The sequence below is a fragment of the Drosophila kikkawai genome, chromosome X (assembly GCF_030179895.1).
Source record: "Drosophila kikkawai strain 14028-0561.14 chromosome X, DkikHiC1v2, whole genome shotgun sequence".
In the NCBI taxonomy this organism is placed as follows: Eukaryota; Metazoa; Arthropoda; class Insecta; order Diptera; family Drosophilidae; genus Drosophila; species Drosophila kikkawai.
Window position 1 is genome coordinate 28391258 of NC_091733.1, and position 17815 is coordinate 28409072.

General features: G+C 34.9%; 1 protein-coding gene across 2 annotated transcripts; it reads left to right on the plus strand.

Annotated features, from left to right (window-relative positions):
- Positions 1 to 191: 191 nt before the first annotated feature.
- On the plus strand, positions 192 to 17331 carry LOC108076074 (uncharacterized). Of its 2 annotated transcripts, XM_017168782.3 has the most exons (7): positions 192 to 239; positions 673 to 1334; positions 2552 to 2815; positions 14256 to 14465; positions 14537 to 14619; positions 15096 to 15214; positions 15274 to 17331. In XM_017168782.3, exons 2-7 carry the CDS (start codon positions 724 to 726, stop codon positions 15520 to 15522), a joined length of 1536 nt encoding a protein of 511 aa, XP_017024271.1. In that variant the 5' UTR covers positions 192 to 239; positions 673 to 723; the 3' UTR covers positions 15523 to 17331. The 2 variants fall into 2 exon arrangements, with proteins under 2 accessions (XP_017024271.1, XP_017024272.1); XM_017168783.3 differs by lacking the exons at positions 192 to 239; positions 673 to 1334; positions 2552 to 2815 and adding an exon at positions 9791 to 10083.
- Positions 17332 to 17815: the final 484 nt, after the last annotated feature.

A 17815-nucleotide genomic window follows, 5' to 3' on the forward strand; every position in this document is an offset into this window, starting at 1 on the left:
ATAAACAATCGATAGTGAAGAAGGTGTAGAACTTTAATAAAATCAAAAGGCAACAATTACGTGTTTAAGTGAGACAAGCTACCTGTTAAGCAGAAAATCCCATAGCCAGCTGAAATTAGGGAATTTTAACGGAAACATTGGCACACTGCCACACTCCACTACCGTTTGTTTTCGCGAGCACCCGTAAAAATTTGATAGAATACAAAAAATTAAACAAGTCGCAACGCTCGCTGCTCTGGGTATTCTGTTTTTTTTGTTGTTGTTACCCTCCAAGAACGCCGCATCGTCCAGACATAGTGCCCCCCATTCATCGCGAAACGTAACGATATATGAATATATGCGACAGCAACAGCCGCGCTCGCTGTCCGATTTATTAAATGCACGTCTGCATTTATTTATAAACGCGCTTTAGGGCGCCAACTTCGGTGAAATATAAAAAAAAAAAAAGTGCAGGTCACCGACGCGACGCTGCAGTTGCTGCCCAGCCTCTGCCGACGTCGCCGCCGCCGCTTTTTGTTGCTGTTTTTTTGCGCCGTGTGTTCCCCCGCCGTGTATCTGTGTGTACTTCTGCTAATGTGTTAATATTCGTGTGCTGTTTTTTAAATTCTTTTTTGGTTTTATTTTTTTTTTTTTTTGTTTGCCGTGCTGAAAAAAACCGCGGCGGAAATTCAGATTCAATCAAGCGTTAAGTGTGTGTCGCAGTGTGTGTGAGTGTTTGTGCCTATGCTGGCCCTTCGAAATGCCCCGTTAGCCGCGAAACCGAATCTGTTTGCTGCAACAACAACAACTCTACCATCAAGAAGAGAAACAACAATAAAAGCAACAAGAAGAAAAAGAGGAAGAACGACTGCAACAACCGCAATGCTGTCTAACGGCACTGCCGGCGTCGCTGTCGCCGTCGACTGCGATGAGCGAACGCGTCTGCTGAGCGATGAAATTGTTGTTGTCACCGCCGCTGGCGCTCCTTCGTCCTCTGTCGGCGTCGCTGCTCCTGTGCCGCCGACGTCGCTGCCACTGGTGCATACAACGGCAACAACAACAACGCCAGCAGCAGCAACAAATAACAATGTGAACAACAACAACAATGCCATGGTTGTGGTCAGTGCTAAAAACACCGTTAATAATGCCAATACACATACGAATACGAATAAGAGCAAAAGCAACAACAATAACGCAGCTATAGCAGCTGCAGCAACAACGGGAGCAACAGAGACGGCAGAGGCAACAGCTGACGACGAGGATCTATCGAGCGATCTGAGCGATAAATTTCCACGCCCCCAAAAGAAGCCCGGCAAACTGAGCAAATTGGGCACCAAAAGCGTCGGTCTCAAGCGGTGCGTTTTTTATCCCCCCCCCCTCTCTCTCTCTCTCCCTCACTCCCACGACTGCCCCCGCCCCTACCCCGTTCAATGTCTTTCGTTATTTCCTTTATTCCTATTCCTTCTCTTTCACTCTCGCTTAGTTGCAATTTTTGGCACTGTGAAAATAATTTGCTAATTTTTACAGTGGAAATAATAGGCATAGAGAAAAGAATTTTTACTTTTTAAATCTTTTATATATATTTTTTTTTAGCAAATTTTTAACAATATTTAATATAATAATTTGCTAATTTTTACAGTGGAAGTAATTGGCACAGAGAAAAGAACTTCTTACATTTTAAATCTTGTATATTTTTTATAAACCAATTTTAAATTCTTAATAACATTTTGCTCAAGTTCATATTTTTATAGCCTTATAAAATATTAAAAAAAAATTCCACTGGGTAATAAACAGCTAGTTAATTGCCTTATCAAATTTGCATTGCGATAAAAAGATTTACCAGTTATCTTATTTTTGATTAAGAAAAGGTCTCCCGTTTATTATTTATATAATAAAAAAAAAAAAATATACTACAATATACCCTATAACATATAGTATAGAATAAAATAATTATATCAGCCTTTATTGTGGTTATCATTTTTGCCACGCAATTTGATCGATCGGTTCAAGTTTCAGCATTTATATATATATCTGCTATATCTTGATGGGTATTGAAAAAGAATTACTTTTCGATTTATTATCCACAAGAAAGTTTAGTTTATAAACAGTTTTTGAATACTATAGCTCAAAGATTGAGCGTTAAGCACGCGCTTTTTATTACCAAATTGATAGGAACCTTATAATCTCTATTAAAATCCCCCAAGGTCTTCAATTTAATATAAATCTATTAAACAAAAACATAAAATTATAGAAACTGTTGATTTTTAAATCTTTTTATATAGCTTCATTATTATGAGGAAATAAAATCATATGAGAGCAAATATAAAAACCGAGAATTAAAAAAATCCCTTGAGCTTTTACTATATAAAAAATGAAAAATAAGTATTTATATTTTCTTTCCTGTTCCTGTTTATAAATTACTATTTTTTTTTTTTTTAAGTTGAGTTGAAGAAATTTACCCTGTAGACTTGCCTCTAGTTGACCCCTGACCTGGCCTCCTCTATCCATCTCCTCTCCCTTTTCTCCGTTCTCATCTCACCTCATCTATTTACCTTCTTTCGGGCTGCTGCAGTGTCTCCTTTGGCTCCTCGAAGGGCTCCATGGTAGAGACGCTAGTCTTTGAGACGCCAACTCCTCTATCGGAACACGTGGAGTCTACCTTTGGTTTCGATGCGGCCGCTGGAGGAGATCATCCTGATGCCGCTGCCGTCGCTGCTGCTGGTCAGCTGCCGTTGGCATCGACGCTGGCGTCGCACTTGCCACACGCCGGTGGCGGTTACAGTGGAGACTATGCCAAGGGAAATATGGATGACAGCGGCATCGAAGTGCAGGAAGAGTAAGTATCTTAGTAAAGTAACTTAAGGGGAGATTTTAACCAGCTTTTGAGAACTTATATTAAATTGGTGTGTGTTTTTTATTATTTAAAATATTTGTAATCAAATCTAGGCAGGTTTATTACTTTTCGTTGAAGAATCTAACATCTCATCAACAGGAACTGGAGATTTTATATATAAATTATGTAGTCAAGTCAGGTATAGGCTTACAAAAAATAGTAAAGTACCTCCACAGACACTGAAAAAATTGTATCCAATTAAATTACACTGAAAATTCCAAACGAACAACATTTTGGTAGTATAAAAGTTATAAATAATCGGACTTTTTCCGTCTTTAATTAATTAAAGTTTTGAAATTAAATATAAACCTGTTTTTTTTAGATATCCCAGAAGTTTTTCTTTGTGACTAATCCTATAAAAATAGTTCTATAATTTAATTTTAAATCTGTAATAAATTTTATAAGGTAAGGTGTTCATTTTGCAGTGTAACAATCTGTTGGTATCTTGGGTAGTCAGTTTATTGTAGGGTTTTTTTTCTTTATGATTGTGCAATTGTATTATGCCCCGAATAGAGCCTACTTTTACCTCATTAAAAAAACTTCCGTCTAATGACTATTTGGCTGCTTTCACTTTTGTTTGCAGTTGGGCTTTTTTGTTCATAGTTCATAGTTGGCCGTGTTTTCCGGGCCAATCCATAAATGAGCTGGGCTGATCTCTACTCTATACTATGTATCCCCCCTAGCGAATTCAGCTTTGGAAAAGCGTTCTCATCAACCCAAATGCGATGCAATGAACTCTCTATGTGCCTGCTGTTGCTCATCATAGTCACCCAACCCCGAAAGTTCGCTCCAAAAAAACCACCTCCCCCACCCCAAAAAAAGGCAGGAAGCTTGAGACATACGAATTTTTAAATCGATAATTACCGTTCTCCAAGTCAGTAGTCAGCAGTTTGGTTTTAAAACTTTGTTTGCTTTAACCAAAGGCGTACAGTGGCTACTCTGCTGATGGTCACATGGATGGGATTCAATGGAATCACCGTAAAAATAGAAGGAAATGGCAAAATGGCAAATAATTGCGGAAATAATTAAAACGAGACACAACGCAATTCTTTCATTGCGTGAGAACATCATTAAATTTCAAGTTGAGCTTCTTGGAGAAGTATCACCTGATAATATCTTTTGCTTTGAAATTAAATTAAATTCGTTAGTTTCAATTACACATTTTTTATAGCTTCAGAAGTGGAAAGGGATTTTGGTTCTTTAAATAGAATTTATTTAATTAATTGAAAAGAACACAAAGTATACAAAAAACACGCTTAAAAAATAAAATCCTATAAATACCAAAATGTATCTCTGAAATCCTTTTATAATTCAACTTCTTTAAGGACTTCCATTTTAAAGGATTCCACTGTATTTTGTCCGCTCTCTCTTGTCATTTTTGGGTATCTTTGCCTCTGCCCCGCCTCTCTCTCTCTCTCTTGACTCTGCCTGCTCTCTCTCGCTCTCTCTCTCTTGTTATCAGTTCAATTGGAAGATGGGCTTGTTTGTTTGGGTTCTTCTCCGTCTGCTTTTCGCATTTCCCACCACCACCACCACCATGACCATTGAAGAGGTGACTCCAATTGGAGTTGTTAATGCGCCGGCGCTGCATTGGCGACGTTCTAACTGGAATGCCGTTAAACATCGTCATCGTTTTATTACATAATGAGCCAAGGCGTGCTCGTGTGTGTGTTTGTGCATTTTAAAGCCAGATACTTATATATATATATATAAATATATATATAAGTGGGTCAACTTCATCGGTGGTTGTTGACCCACATCTTTTTCGGCTGCATTTTGTGTATCTGTATCTGTATCCGTATGCGACGTATCCGTATCTCTGGCCGAGCGCGTATCCAATTTCCCCATTTTTGTGCCGCACCCACGAAATTCGAATCGAGCGCTTAAATGCTGTTCTAGTTGGAATTGAAACCAACTCGCCGATAACACGCTGCGCGCCATTAAGTCTGGTAATCGATTACACTGAATTGGTGCCTGCAGCTTGGGCGATAATAAAAAAAAGCACGCAAATCGATTGTTGCACTAAGCGGATGATTTATTTAATTATTATGTTTTGTTAAAAGATCTTATAAATTAAAAAATACAAAATGTATGCTTTTGTAATATTATTGTTGAACAACATCAGGAAAAATAATAACTTAAACCCTGAAATTTACCATAGTTTAAGCGTTTTTTTATACAATTAACTAAGCTTAAAGCTTTTGAAAGTTAATTATCGAGTGTTATTAAAAGTTAATACATATATAATTAAGTGAAGAAGATTTTTCCTTAGTTGTAATTAGTTATTTTTTAATATTTAAAAAGGTAAACTTTGTTTTAGAATTTTTTAGGAGCCTTTAAAATTTAAAATTTTATTTTCCTGTTTTTAAATAGCAATAAAAAATGTGGTAATTGCTTGAAATTAAATGTAAGCCCTCAGGTCTTATGAAAACAAGTGTTATTTGGGATTATTCTATTCTCTCTTGGCTTTGAAAAATTGCATTGGAAGGGAGGCCAAAGCAGCTGACACGTCGTTTTTGTAAGGTGTTGTTTTTTTTTTTATGGCTGTCAAATGGGCATCAAATCAAATTTGCTGACAATTTGTTTTGGCTTGTCTATTGCCTTTTTCTTTTTTCGGTTTTCATTCAACCGCCTAGGTGGCATATTCCATTTTTGGACAGATTAGACTTAACACATGTTGTGACCTTTTCTGTTCACCAGTCTCTGCTGTGTGCGTGTGTGTGTTTCTTCCATTTTTTATGTCTTTTCTTCAGTATTTTGTTTTCTTTTTTGATGTGGGGAGCTTTAATTTGCCGGTAGACCGTGATGTCATCAGCTTTGAGCTCGCCACACTTGCTGTAGAACTTTCTTTCTTTACAGTTAGCGCAACACAGAAAAGAAAAGATGAAGGGAAAAAAAAGAACGGTAGAAAATGAATGGAAATCTGGGGGCTTTTGTCACTTCTCATCGATTATCTAGAAGCACTAAAAGAAATATCACTAAGGCAGAAAATTCTTAAAAAAGAAATGTATCTATTATTTGCATTACCATTTCTCTCTGTGTTGCAACCAAGGAAAGGAGGCTGATTGAACAGCCTGACCTCGACATGATTCCGTTTATTTTCCTCTCATCTTTTTTTTTTTCGAACTATAGAAATTCGATCGCCCGGTAGTGGTATTGCTGGGCTTGCCGGCCGTGCTCATATCTATATCTAAAGCTATTGTGAAAGTACATCTCGAACTGTCCGCCTGTCACTCAGTCAATTGATTTTCCGGTACCCACGGCACACTTGACATGCATACAGTGTACGGTGCCATCATCATAATCATCATCATCATCAACAGCAACATCATCATCATCGTCGCTGTCATAAGCATAATTATTATCATAGGCAGACACACATTGTTGTAATGCCAACAGTAATTGTGCCGCTGGTCAGCAGTGCGTGTGTAATTGTTGCTGCCATTGTCTTTTTTTTTTGTAATATTTTTACTGCTGTGCAGCGGTAATTATTATTAACTTTTAGCACAGGCAAAAAACTAGCAAGTCCAAAAAGGGTGAGACTTTAAAATTCCAAAAATGGTTGTAGGGTCGATCATATATAGTCAAAGTTAAACATAGAAAATGTTGTTAAAATAAACAAAGTTTTATATAAAACACCTATAGCATTTATTTTGTCATAACCCAAAATATTTGATGCCATAAGTCTACAGATAATGGTCATAAATTAAAACCACCTTTTCTTTATCTTTAAAGTTTAAACTCAATGAAAAACTGTTATACAATATAACAATATAGAACACCTATAGCATTTATTTTGTCATAACCCAAAATATTTAATGCCCTAAGTCTACAGATAATGGTCATAAATTAAAACCACCTTTTCTTTATCTTTAAAGTTTAAACTCAATGAAAAACTGTTATACAATATAACAATATAGAACACCTAGAAAATGATCGCATCTACACAATTCCTTCGCTGTTTATTTATTTATTTATACAGTTGCAAAATATTTGTAGTAGATCGCTGCACAAAATTCCTTTATATTTATTTAGTTCTGACAAACCACATTGGGGTTTTCATTCTATATACATTTCTCAAGTCAATTGAAGAAAATCGAAATGGTTTTTTTTTGGGAACTATGCCAATTTTTATTATTTTTCAAAAGCAGAAAACGAAAAGTGGCCAAAATGTCAACATACCAAATGTGTAGTGTTTCTTAAAGGCATATAGTTTTTGAAGGCAAACATTTGCTGAGATACTATAAGTATGCCATATAGTAGTAGTAACCCACAAAACGTCGATCGTCATCCATCTTCGGTCCGAAGCGAATCGTTATCAATTGTTAGTGGGACTTATCACTGTCCCTGGTAAATGCCAAATAATCTCAGATCACTTAATGCCCAAAAATATATATGCTGTGGGGTGTGTGCGAAATCATGCGCAGGAATTAATCGGGAGTAGTAAGTTCTAAATTTAGACTCTGTTGGAGTAATGCTGTCATATTTAAATTGGATCGTTCCTATAACCTATTTTAACACTGGGTTGTATCAAGTTAATGTTGTATTATTTATTTATTTTCATGTTTTATTGAATTTAAAATAATTTAATTTATAGGGGTAATAAATAATAAGAAAAGTCATTTAAATACAATGTAAATATCATTTTATCTACCTATTATCTAAAAATGACATTTATTTAAAAATTATTAATTTATTTTAATAACAATTTAAAAAAGAAAAAATATATAAAAATGTTTCCCGTTCAAATTAAATAAACACTGAAAATACCTTAAGGCTAATTACTATCGCATTTCGCAGATACAGGCACACACATTTTCCAAATTCAATTTCAGGCGCGTGGAGAAATGTTTGAAATATTTTTGATTTTTGATTTTCACACCAAAACTGTTGCATTGCAATGTGTGTATATGTGTGTATATATCTATTTTTCGTAGTGTGCTATTCGGCTGACCGCAGGTGTGTATGTGCATGTGATGAGCGTTCCAAATATTTGCCTTGCCACCGTGTTTTGTGTTTTTATTTCTCCTTTTTGTCCGCTCGTTTTTTTGTTTTTCAACTATTTTGACAACAATAGAAGTGGGGACCCCGATTTTCAGGTGGCAACCCTGTTTGTGTGTGTTTGTGTGTGATTCTCCCCTCTGTTCTATAGCCACCTTTACCTTTCGTCTCCCCTTTTATCTATTTCCAGCAGCTTCCCCATTTTTACCTTTATGTGTGTGTGTGGTTACGTGTTTATGTTTTTCCGTGTTTCGCTCTTCGTTTTGGGTTTTTGGGCTTCCTTTTTTTTTTGTTATTATTTTATTTTTGGTCCGTTGCTTGTGTATAACAAGTGAAAGAGAGAGAGACAAAGAGAGTGCTTGTATTAAAGAGAAATTGGCTTTGCGAAAAAGTCTCTTATCATTTCGCCTCTCCCGCCTTGCCTCGCCTCGCCCTGTCCCCCTCCCACTCCCAATTACTGTGGTGAGTGCGCAAAAAAAGTGATGTCATGTTTGTTGACGACGTTGCCAGATGTGGCGCATTTACGTTTTGTTTGTTTGCCCGTTTTCCTGTTTCGCGTTTCACGTTTTATGTTTTTCCGCCTTTTTGCCACTTTTGCCATTACATACATACATATGTATGTGATAGCTTTTGTTGTTGTTGCTGCTTACGATTTTCTATTGCGCATTTATTAGCGCGCTCTTACAACTGGATGCTGGCTCGCAAATACGCAAATAACACTGGCCCACACAAAGTCAATAACAGAATATGGCAAATATTTATCTACGTTTTTCCTAAAATATAAATTTATTTAAATATGTATTTTTATTTTAAGCTTGTGAATAGCCTCAAAAATTATCTTAAAGAAAATACCCGTGACTAAAGCTTTGTTGACAAGTGTAATTTCTCTAACAGCTGCCAAAAATCGGCATACAAAAGCACAAATTGCCTTGCCTGCCGGCTGTTTTGTTCTGTGTTTGTTTTCGTTTTCGTTTGTTTGGCCGAAAATGCGAAATAAAAATGTTGTTGGTAGAAGAGGCCAGGAAACGCGCGAAATGAGAAATTTGGAAATGTTTTTGTTTCGTACGAAAATAGATCGCAATAAAGGCATGACAAAAGATAAATAGTGCGTCTGTCTGTCTGGAGCACATTAAAAATGAAAAGAAACAGGGAAAAGAAAAGGAAAAAGAAGCTCATTAAAACCGAAATGTTAATTGTTCTTTGTGCATTTTGGTGTTTTCCTTGTGGAAAATTAAAACATTACGGTGTGTAAATCACACGCAGAAGACATAAATGAATCGACCCAGGAAAATTTAGCAACGACACTACTGTCAAAATGATGTATTAGTTGTGCTTTTTAAAGAACCATTTATCAACATTTTCCTAGAAATGTGAAATTACAAGATACTAAAATAAAAAAATCAAATAAGAGTTTTAATTGTAGGTTACCAAGAAATGGTCATTATTTATAAACAAAACTAAAAGGAAAAACTAACATATAAATTGTTTTAATTATGAACTGAATGTGTTTCTTTTTTATATATTTTTTTTTTAAGTTTAGGCTTAAGTTAATTTATATTATATAGGTTTTTTTTAAATTGACTGAAATTATTGACTCAACCTTATAATTGTGATAATAAAAACAAACAAATATTTTAATTATTTTTTTTTCTACATTTTCTCCCTAATATATTAACTTGCAACTTCACCTTTTTCAAATCGAATGAAAAGCCCGCCATTGCCCCAATTGAGTCAGGTGGCAACACCTCCGTTTAAACTTTACAAGAGAGCCGAAGCTCTCTTTCGGCTCTCTTGCGCGCTCCTGCAAACATATGCGCGCGTGTGTGTGTGTGTGTTTTGTATCTTTTACTTTTTCGAGCGCCGCAAGCATCGGCAGCAGCGTCAAACTCAAACAGTCGCCAGTGAGTTTCGGTTCGTATTCGCAATCGGATTCGGATTCAGATTGATATTGAGATTGAGATTCAAATTGAGTTTTCAGTTTCCGTTTAGCAGGCTCAAGGCAAAAGTCGGTGCCTCCAAAAGAAAAGAAGAGCGCAAATAGAAAGAAACAACAAAACGGGCGCTAAAAGCACAAAAACAAATTACGCGCTGTTCTAATCCTCTTCCTCTTCTTCGCGAGATCCTGCTACCCGAATTTTTTTTCTTGTTTCTGTTTATCTGTTTGTTTGCCAGAAAGAGAGGGCAAAACGCGCGCTGAATTAAAACAAAAAGTGCGTGAAAAAAATAAGTAATAAATATATATTAAGCAGAAATTTATAGAAAAAACTAATAGGGCTGAGAAAACAAAAAGTGCAAAACGCTAACCAACAAAAGAGAGGGAAAAAAACTAACCGTTAACGGAGTAAACGGAAGAGCGGAAGAGAGAGAGTGTGAGAATGTGAAAGAGAGGGGGTGTGAGCCAGAAAGCAAGTGGTTGGTAACGAAAGACGAAAACACTAGAGAAATACATATAATTAAATAGCTGAAAAGAAGAAGAAACAACTGAAATAATGTGAAAGTAATTCGTGCTATTTGGTACACACACACATACGCATACTGACACACCGCTTTAAGCTTTAGTAGCACACTTGTAATTGCTGTTCTCCTTGTTGTTGTTGTTGCTGTTTCAGTGAGTTCATCGCAAAAAATAATACACACACACACACATATACAATGTATAATGAAGCACACGCATCGAAAGAGAGCCCCTAAAGAGAGAGAGAACGAGAGAAAGACACCGCCCCCATTCGCCCCCTTGCCATTCCCCTTGCACTTATCCCACTGAACGCAATTAAAATAAATATGTGTGTTACTGTATGTGTTTTAGTCGTGCGTGTGCGTTTGTGTTGGTTAAAATAGCGCCTTGTTTGTACATGAATTAGCCTTATATTATACAATTTATACAAAGGTGTGCGTGTGTGTGTTTGTGTGCTTTCTGCATATTTTGGAATAATAAAAACAAATCAACGCCGTATTGCAGTTTCCCCTCTCTCTATCTTTCTCCCGCTCTTTCACTTGCTCTCTTCCCCTCAATGTTTGACGTTTTCAAGTGCAAACGAAAGCAACAAAAAACGAAACCAATTTTCCGCAAATTTTCCCGTTGCTGTTTTTGTTTTTTTCTTCTTCAACATTTTGTTCACATTTGCGGGTGGGGTCGCATAATTTGTTAAATTAATTTTCACTCTCCTCTCCATATGGCCATCCCGCTTGCTCGCTTATTCGCCCGCACGGCCCACTCCCCCCCCCTGGGGCTGCTGCTTCTCCTTCCTTTGCCCTCGTGACGTAGTTCTCTCGCGTGTGTGCCCAAAAATACAACAAATAAGAACAACAAAAATACAAGAACAAAAAAAAAAACAGTAACCAAAACTAATTGAAAAGCCACAGCGCTGCCGGCGTCGCAGTCGCCAAAAAAAAAAAAAAAGAGAAAACAGTGTTGTCATGTAAATGTAGCTAGAATCTAGCTTAACTGTTTTGATACTGTTTATATTAACTAAAAAAAATATCTTTAATTAATTAAATATTTTTTTTAAATATATGGAGCCTTAGATCATGTGAAAATTTATGAAAAAATTCTTATAAAAGTAGGAGAATTCAGCAAATTACAATATTTTACACCTGAAAATCAAGCTATTTTTTGGCGGATTTCCTGCCAGGTTAAGCCTCACTATTTGGAGCGTTGGCGGCAAACAAAATTGATGCGCTCATCGCGGCATTTCTCGCAGCTGATGCTGCTGCTGCTTCTTCCACTTGTGTTTCTGTTTCGGTTTCTGTTTCCCATTTACAGTTCATGTTCCTCCCATCATCTACACGTTCTCTCCGGCTGCACCAGCTTCTTCAAAAAGCATCTCCTCCACCTCCAAACTTCATCGTAATGGCAACAAGTTTTTCTCTTGTTTTTTTTTTCCTTCTTTGATTGCCTTTAATTTTCTCATCTTTTTTAGTTGTTCAATTTGCTGGGGCACTTGAGATCGTGCTTATGAGTTGGTGTTTAAATCTTTAAACTTTTCCACTTCTTTATAACAAGCTTTGCCGAGTTATAAAAAATTAAACTTCAAAAAGGCGACATTTCTATGCCCTTACAGAGGTCTTTTTTATATAGATATTTTCGTTAATATTTTGTACACTGATTCCTTATAGTATTTCTATTTAAGAAGGACATTTTTAATATAATTTTAATTTTATTTATAATATAAATTTCCAGAGTGAGAAAATTATATTTTTTAACTATAAAAATGATTTTTAAAAAATAAAGAAAATGTGCTAAATGTGTAATTATAATAGAAATCCTTATATTAAAAAACTTTAAAATATTAAAACAAAATATTAAATCATATAATAATAATTTAAGTTTTGTTTTTATAATATCAAACTGCTATAGGGTATTATCTTCTTTACTTTCCTTACATCATTTAGCAAGGGCATTAAAAAAAACCTTAACAAAATGTTTGAAGTCCAAAAACAAAGTGAAGACACATATAGGTTTCTTTTTTTTATATCTTTAAAACTTGTTTTTGAGCTTGTAACTCTTGTTCTTGTTCTTGTTCCACTTGTACTTGTACTTGTTTGTTGTTGTTTCCATTCCGCATATCAATTTCGGCACATGACGTAATCTTCACATGCTCAATAATAATAATAACAACAAAATCAACAACACACAGACTGAGTTATGAAGTGTATTTGAAATGTAAACAGATAAAAAGTAGTAGGGGGCTTTTTATATAGTCGTTGGTTGTGTGTGATTCCGCCGATGTTAGGCTCTCTATATTATTTATTCGCTACTTGTTGGGTTCTCTTTTTTTTTTTGGACAGGTTTTCAGGGTTCAAAGTTCTGGGGACAATGGCCATAATAAAAGAAAAAAAAAACCCTAGAGAGAGAGATGAACGAAAGATAGAGGCTGTAGGAAGTGAATGGATGTCGTTGTTGTAGTTGTTGTTGTTCCCCCTGGGAGATTAAGTTCTTATAAACTAAATCTGGCATTCACATTCCCATTCCCCATTCTTAGATCATATACAGTACGTTTCGGCTCAGTAAATCTCAGGCTTTTCACACACAATCCGATACGGGCCATAAATGAAGTCATCGATCGGCGTAAACCAGTTATAAAATATACAGATAAAAAAGTGCGCCATAAAATCCCATGGATTTCCAGACTACACAGGTTTTTTTTTGCCAAATAAACTAAAAATAAATTCAATTTTAATTTAAAAATGGTTTTAGCTTAAATAGTGCTTCTTAAATATTTTTTAAGGTTTTATAACTTTAATTAATATTTACGTTGACTTAAAACTTGATCAAATTATTTGTTAAACCAATAACTATTTAAATACTTTTTAAAAACTCTTGAAACACACACGAGGAAACTTAAATTCCAATTTGTTTATTCAAGAATTCTTTGGCGCACGTCTCTCTCCTCCCTTTTGTTAATATTCTTTTACCGAAAAACATTCCAGAAACTATAAATTCTGTTTGGAGAAACACACAGATCTTTAAAGGCCCAAGAAATATGGCCTTGTATATTTCGGGAAACTAACAAATGGTCCAAATAGCTTTCCCAAATATATTTTATACCAAAAATAGCAGAAAAAGAAAAAAAATGTGGAACACTAGGATTTATATCAGATGTTAAATTTTGTGATGCCTCTATAGTGACCTTTAAAATGTGTGTTTCGTGCAGTTAAGAAATATCGAAAAAAAAAAATAAATAAATATAAAAAAAATAAATATATATAAAAAAATAAATAAATATAAAAAAATAAATAAAATAAATATCGAAAAATATATATAAAGTATCGAAAAAATATAATAAATATCGAAAAAAATATAATAAATATCGAAAAAAACGTAATAACCATCGAAAAAATATAATAAATATCGAAGAAAAATATAACAAATTTCTCTAAACATGTAATACAAATAAACGGGCTGGGGTTTGGATTGAAAATCGATGAAAAAATCGAAGAATATATCAGATCGTTTGTCATTCAGGCCCCCATCTCGGGATTCGGAGAAGATTGAGTTAAAAACTAAACTGGTTTCCCTCCATTACCAAAATCCTACTCCAAATGTCAAGTCCAAATCGGAATCCGGGGATTCGCAATGTGGTCAATAGCCTAGCCACTGTTTTGGCCAAATCGAGAAAGTTGCTGAGGGGCTTTTCCATCAATTGGTTTTGCTTTGTTTTATTTTAATTTTTTTTTTGTGTGCTTGCTGAAAAGCCAATTGGCAAATGACTTAATTTAATTGACATTGAGGTGGCTCTCCTCCTCGGGCTAGAGATGACGCAGTTGCTAAGCTATTTTAAGGTCACATGCGCCGATGCGTGATTTAAGTTCAAACACACACAAAAATAATAATAATAATTGTGCTTAGAACATGTTCTCTAATTCGATTTTCCTTTTTCAGATCAGAGCGTTCAATAGTACGCGTCTCCATTTACGAAAGCAGCCAGCCACAGCAGCCGGACTATTTGCCGGACGACTCTTTAGCCGGTGACGGCTATCCCTACAACAGTAACGACCTCGACCTATACCCAACAATGTCCACGACGGCAGCGACGGGGATGATGCAACAGCAGACACTTGGCCTGGGAGGGGCTTACGATCGCCAGCAGAGGTTGGTTTTTCTTAAGGATAATATCCGATTATAACAAAGTAATTCTATTGATTTTCTTTTTGTTTAAGCAGCACCGATTCTGGCTGGGATAATCCCTTTCGTCCCGGTGGTGATCTCTCACGAGAGGCTGACGAGATTGTCAGTATGATCAGAGGTGAGTTTTTTTCTTTTTTCTTTGAGATTGCAATAACATAAAAATAAAAGAATAAAATAATTTTAAAAAATATTTTATTATCATTGAAAGTCTGTGGAAATCAGTGTTAATGATTGCTATTTCTACCTTTTATTGCCTTTAAATGAAGTAATATTTACACTGTTATCAGTTAAAGCAATTAAGCCTGCAATATTGCTACAAGACTACTATATTTCCCCATGCAATATAAACAATATCGTTTTTTTTTTGCTATAAAGTAATTTCATGTGATAAAGTTGTGGTCATTTATGACAGTAATAAGGCATTGTTTTGTTGCTTGTGGGAAATATTTGTGGTCTATGGATGAGAATACCCATAAGATCAGAGAAATGTATATAATATATTTTATTTAATAAGAGTCTAAGATATTCTAATTACCAGAATAGGTTTAATTTCTTAATTTATTATATAATAAATATTTATAAAATTTTTTATAGGCGGCCAGCCCATCACACCCACAGAGGATCGTACCATTGGCAACGGGAGCACAGCACATGCGGATGACAATTGCAATGGTGGAGGAGTGGCGATCGGAGAGAGCGTGACCAAAACCAATGTGAGCTTAGTTCGAAACCTAATTAAATATTGATAACAAATTAATTATTATAATTACAGCTCTCGCAGAATCTAGCAACAGCACAAAATGGTACAAATTCCCATGCCTCTGCCGACGCTGGCGCCGGAAAGGCGGGCAAGGCGTCTGATCAGCTGAACAGCGGCGGCGGCGGCGGTGGTGGCAACAACAATGGTGTCACCTCACTGGGACAGGTGTCCAAACAGGTGGTGCCGGGACCCATCTCCGCTAGTCATGTGGTCATCGATGAGAAGAAGAGCAAGAAGAAGGGCTGCTGTGTCCTTCAATAATTCAACGGAAGGTGGGGGAAAAAACAAACGAAATGGGGGGTTATTTTTCCGGCTGTTCCATATTTCGTTTCGTTTTTAAATTTATAATTATTGTAATTTTTTTTTTCGTTCTTTTTTTGTGTTTTTTTTTGTGGATAAACGATTTCGAAATATGGAGCCGAGAAGCTGTTGATATTTTTCAAGCCGCATAAATCGCTTTTGCTTTTGCTTTTTGCAAAAACGAAAAAAAAAAACCAAAAAAAGAAAAATGAACAAAAAAAAAACTAACGAAAACAAAACATAAAACGCGGAAAAACCAAGCAAACAAGCTCTCTGGGAAGAAAGAAAAACAGCAAAGCAAGAGGATAAAGAAGAAAGAGAGCCAAAATAGAAGCAGAAAGAGAGAAAATCCAAAATTTGAATTGTAAATTAAAAGTACACACACTTTTTACAAACGGCGATTGTTTTATATATATACAATTATATATATATATACATAGTCTCTGGGAAGCCGAGACAAGCTAACTGCAATTCACCAATTATTATTATTAATTTTGTAGTCTCTCCCCGCTGTTTCTTATATTTTTTTTCTCGACCTTAAAAAAAAAAATAAAAACCAATTTTTTTGTAATTATATATATATATAAATATATATATAAAATTTAGTGCGGCTTCAGAGATAAAAAAAAAAAAAATGACGACACTGGACAACAAAAAAAAAGAAAATTTGAACATAAAGAATAATGTATTTATTTTTATTTATATGACGATGATGATGATGATGATGATGAAAGTAAATTAAATGTTAAACCTTAAACAAAATATACACACACACACGTACACGTACATATACAAAAACACACGCATACGCATATATACTATATATTATTATATATGATCGAAATGGAATGAATGTTTGAGGCAATAATAAAGGAAAAATTCAAAAGGTAATAAAAAAAACTCAACAACCCAACATTTTTCTAAGGCTAAATAAAATAATGAACAATTATTTTTTATCATTATATACATGAGTAAAAAAATAAAAATTAAAAGGATAAAATAAAAAAAATAGTAGCATGGATTGATCAAAGACAACTTAGAGGAAGAAGCGGTGCTGAAAATATGGCAAAAGGACAGCAGTAATCAATGCAAGATAGAGGCCTGGAAATATATAGATGAGAGGGAAGAACCACCGTTTTTTGGTTTTTTTTTTTAGTTAAGCACCACCTCTTGCACCCTCAGTATTTGATTTGATTTTCATTGTTTTTTTTTCGGCAAAAAGAAATATAGTAAATCAGAAACGTTATGCAAGCAAAATAGGTAATGGAAGCAGGTAAATTAAAGCAAAGCGAGGTACAACAAAGCAACCAAATAGCAAAACAAAAGCAAGGAAATTCAACCAGTAAGAAAAAGTGAACACCGAAATGGACCGCCACACACAAACACACCAAACACACTCTCTCAACATACACCAATCACACACTACACCCAACTACAGCCTAAGCATCAATGTGCTGCATTTGATAAGCCTAAAAAAAATATATAAATAAAAAATATATATATACATACACTCACACACAGATATATAGCAATATTGTTTCAACCAAAACTAAGGTCAAAAATTCCAAAATCCGCTAAAATAAAATATTAAAAAAAAAAAAAACAGGAGCAGCAATAAAATCAATATTTAATATTGTAAATTTCCGATTCCAAAAAGAAAAGTAAAAACTATTAAAAAAAAAACCAACAAAATGTTAAGTTATTGTATAAAAAAAATCCTAAATAAAAAACAAAAAGAAAACAATAAAAAAAAAAACTAAAGAAAAGACATACGAAATTTTAGTTTTCTTTTCTTAAACTTTTTATAGCATAACTTTCAGGGCCTAAGTTAAATCGTAGTTAAAATCTATTGATCCAATAGCCCACTTTTAGGCTGACCTTGATATATACATTTACATATATATATTATATTTTGCGTGGGGGAGCTTAAGTAGGAACAAAAATAAACTCAAGATTGATGAATGCTTTTAGTCCATTCATTCATTGATAATTGATTGCAATTGTTTATGGCAAACAAATCGCTTAATGCTTCCGCATCGAGGAGGAGATTTGATTTGGGTCTTATTCCAAATTCAAGAAACATAACGAGTCGGAGAACCTTTCACCTCAAAACTCATCCATCGATCCGATCGATTCCAATTAGGCAAAACCCATAATCTCTGTGAAAATCGAAATCGTTTTATAGTTAATTAATCCCATGACGCAACTGCATAATAATAATATTTAAATAAACAATTTGCAGCTGCGTATAGTC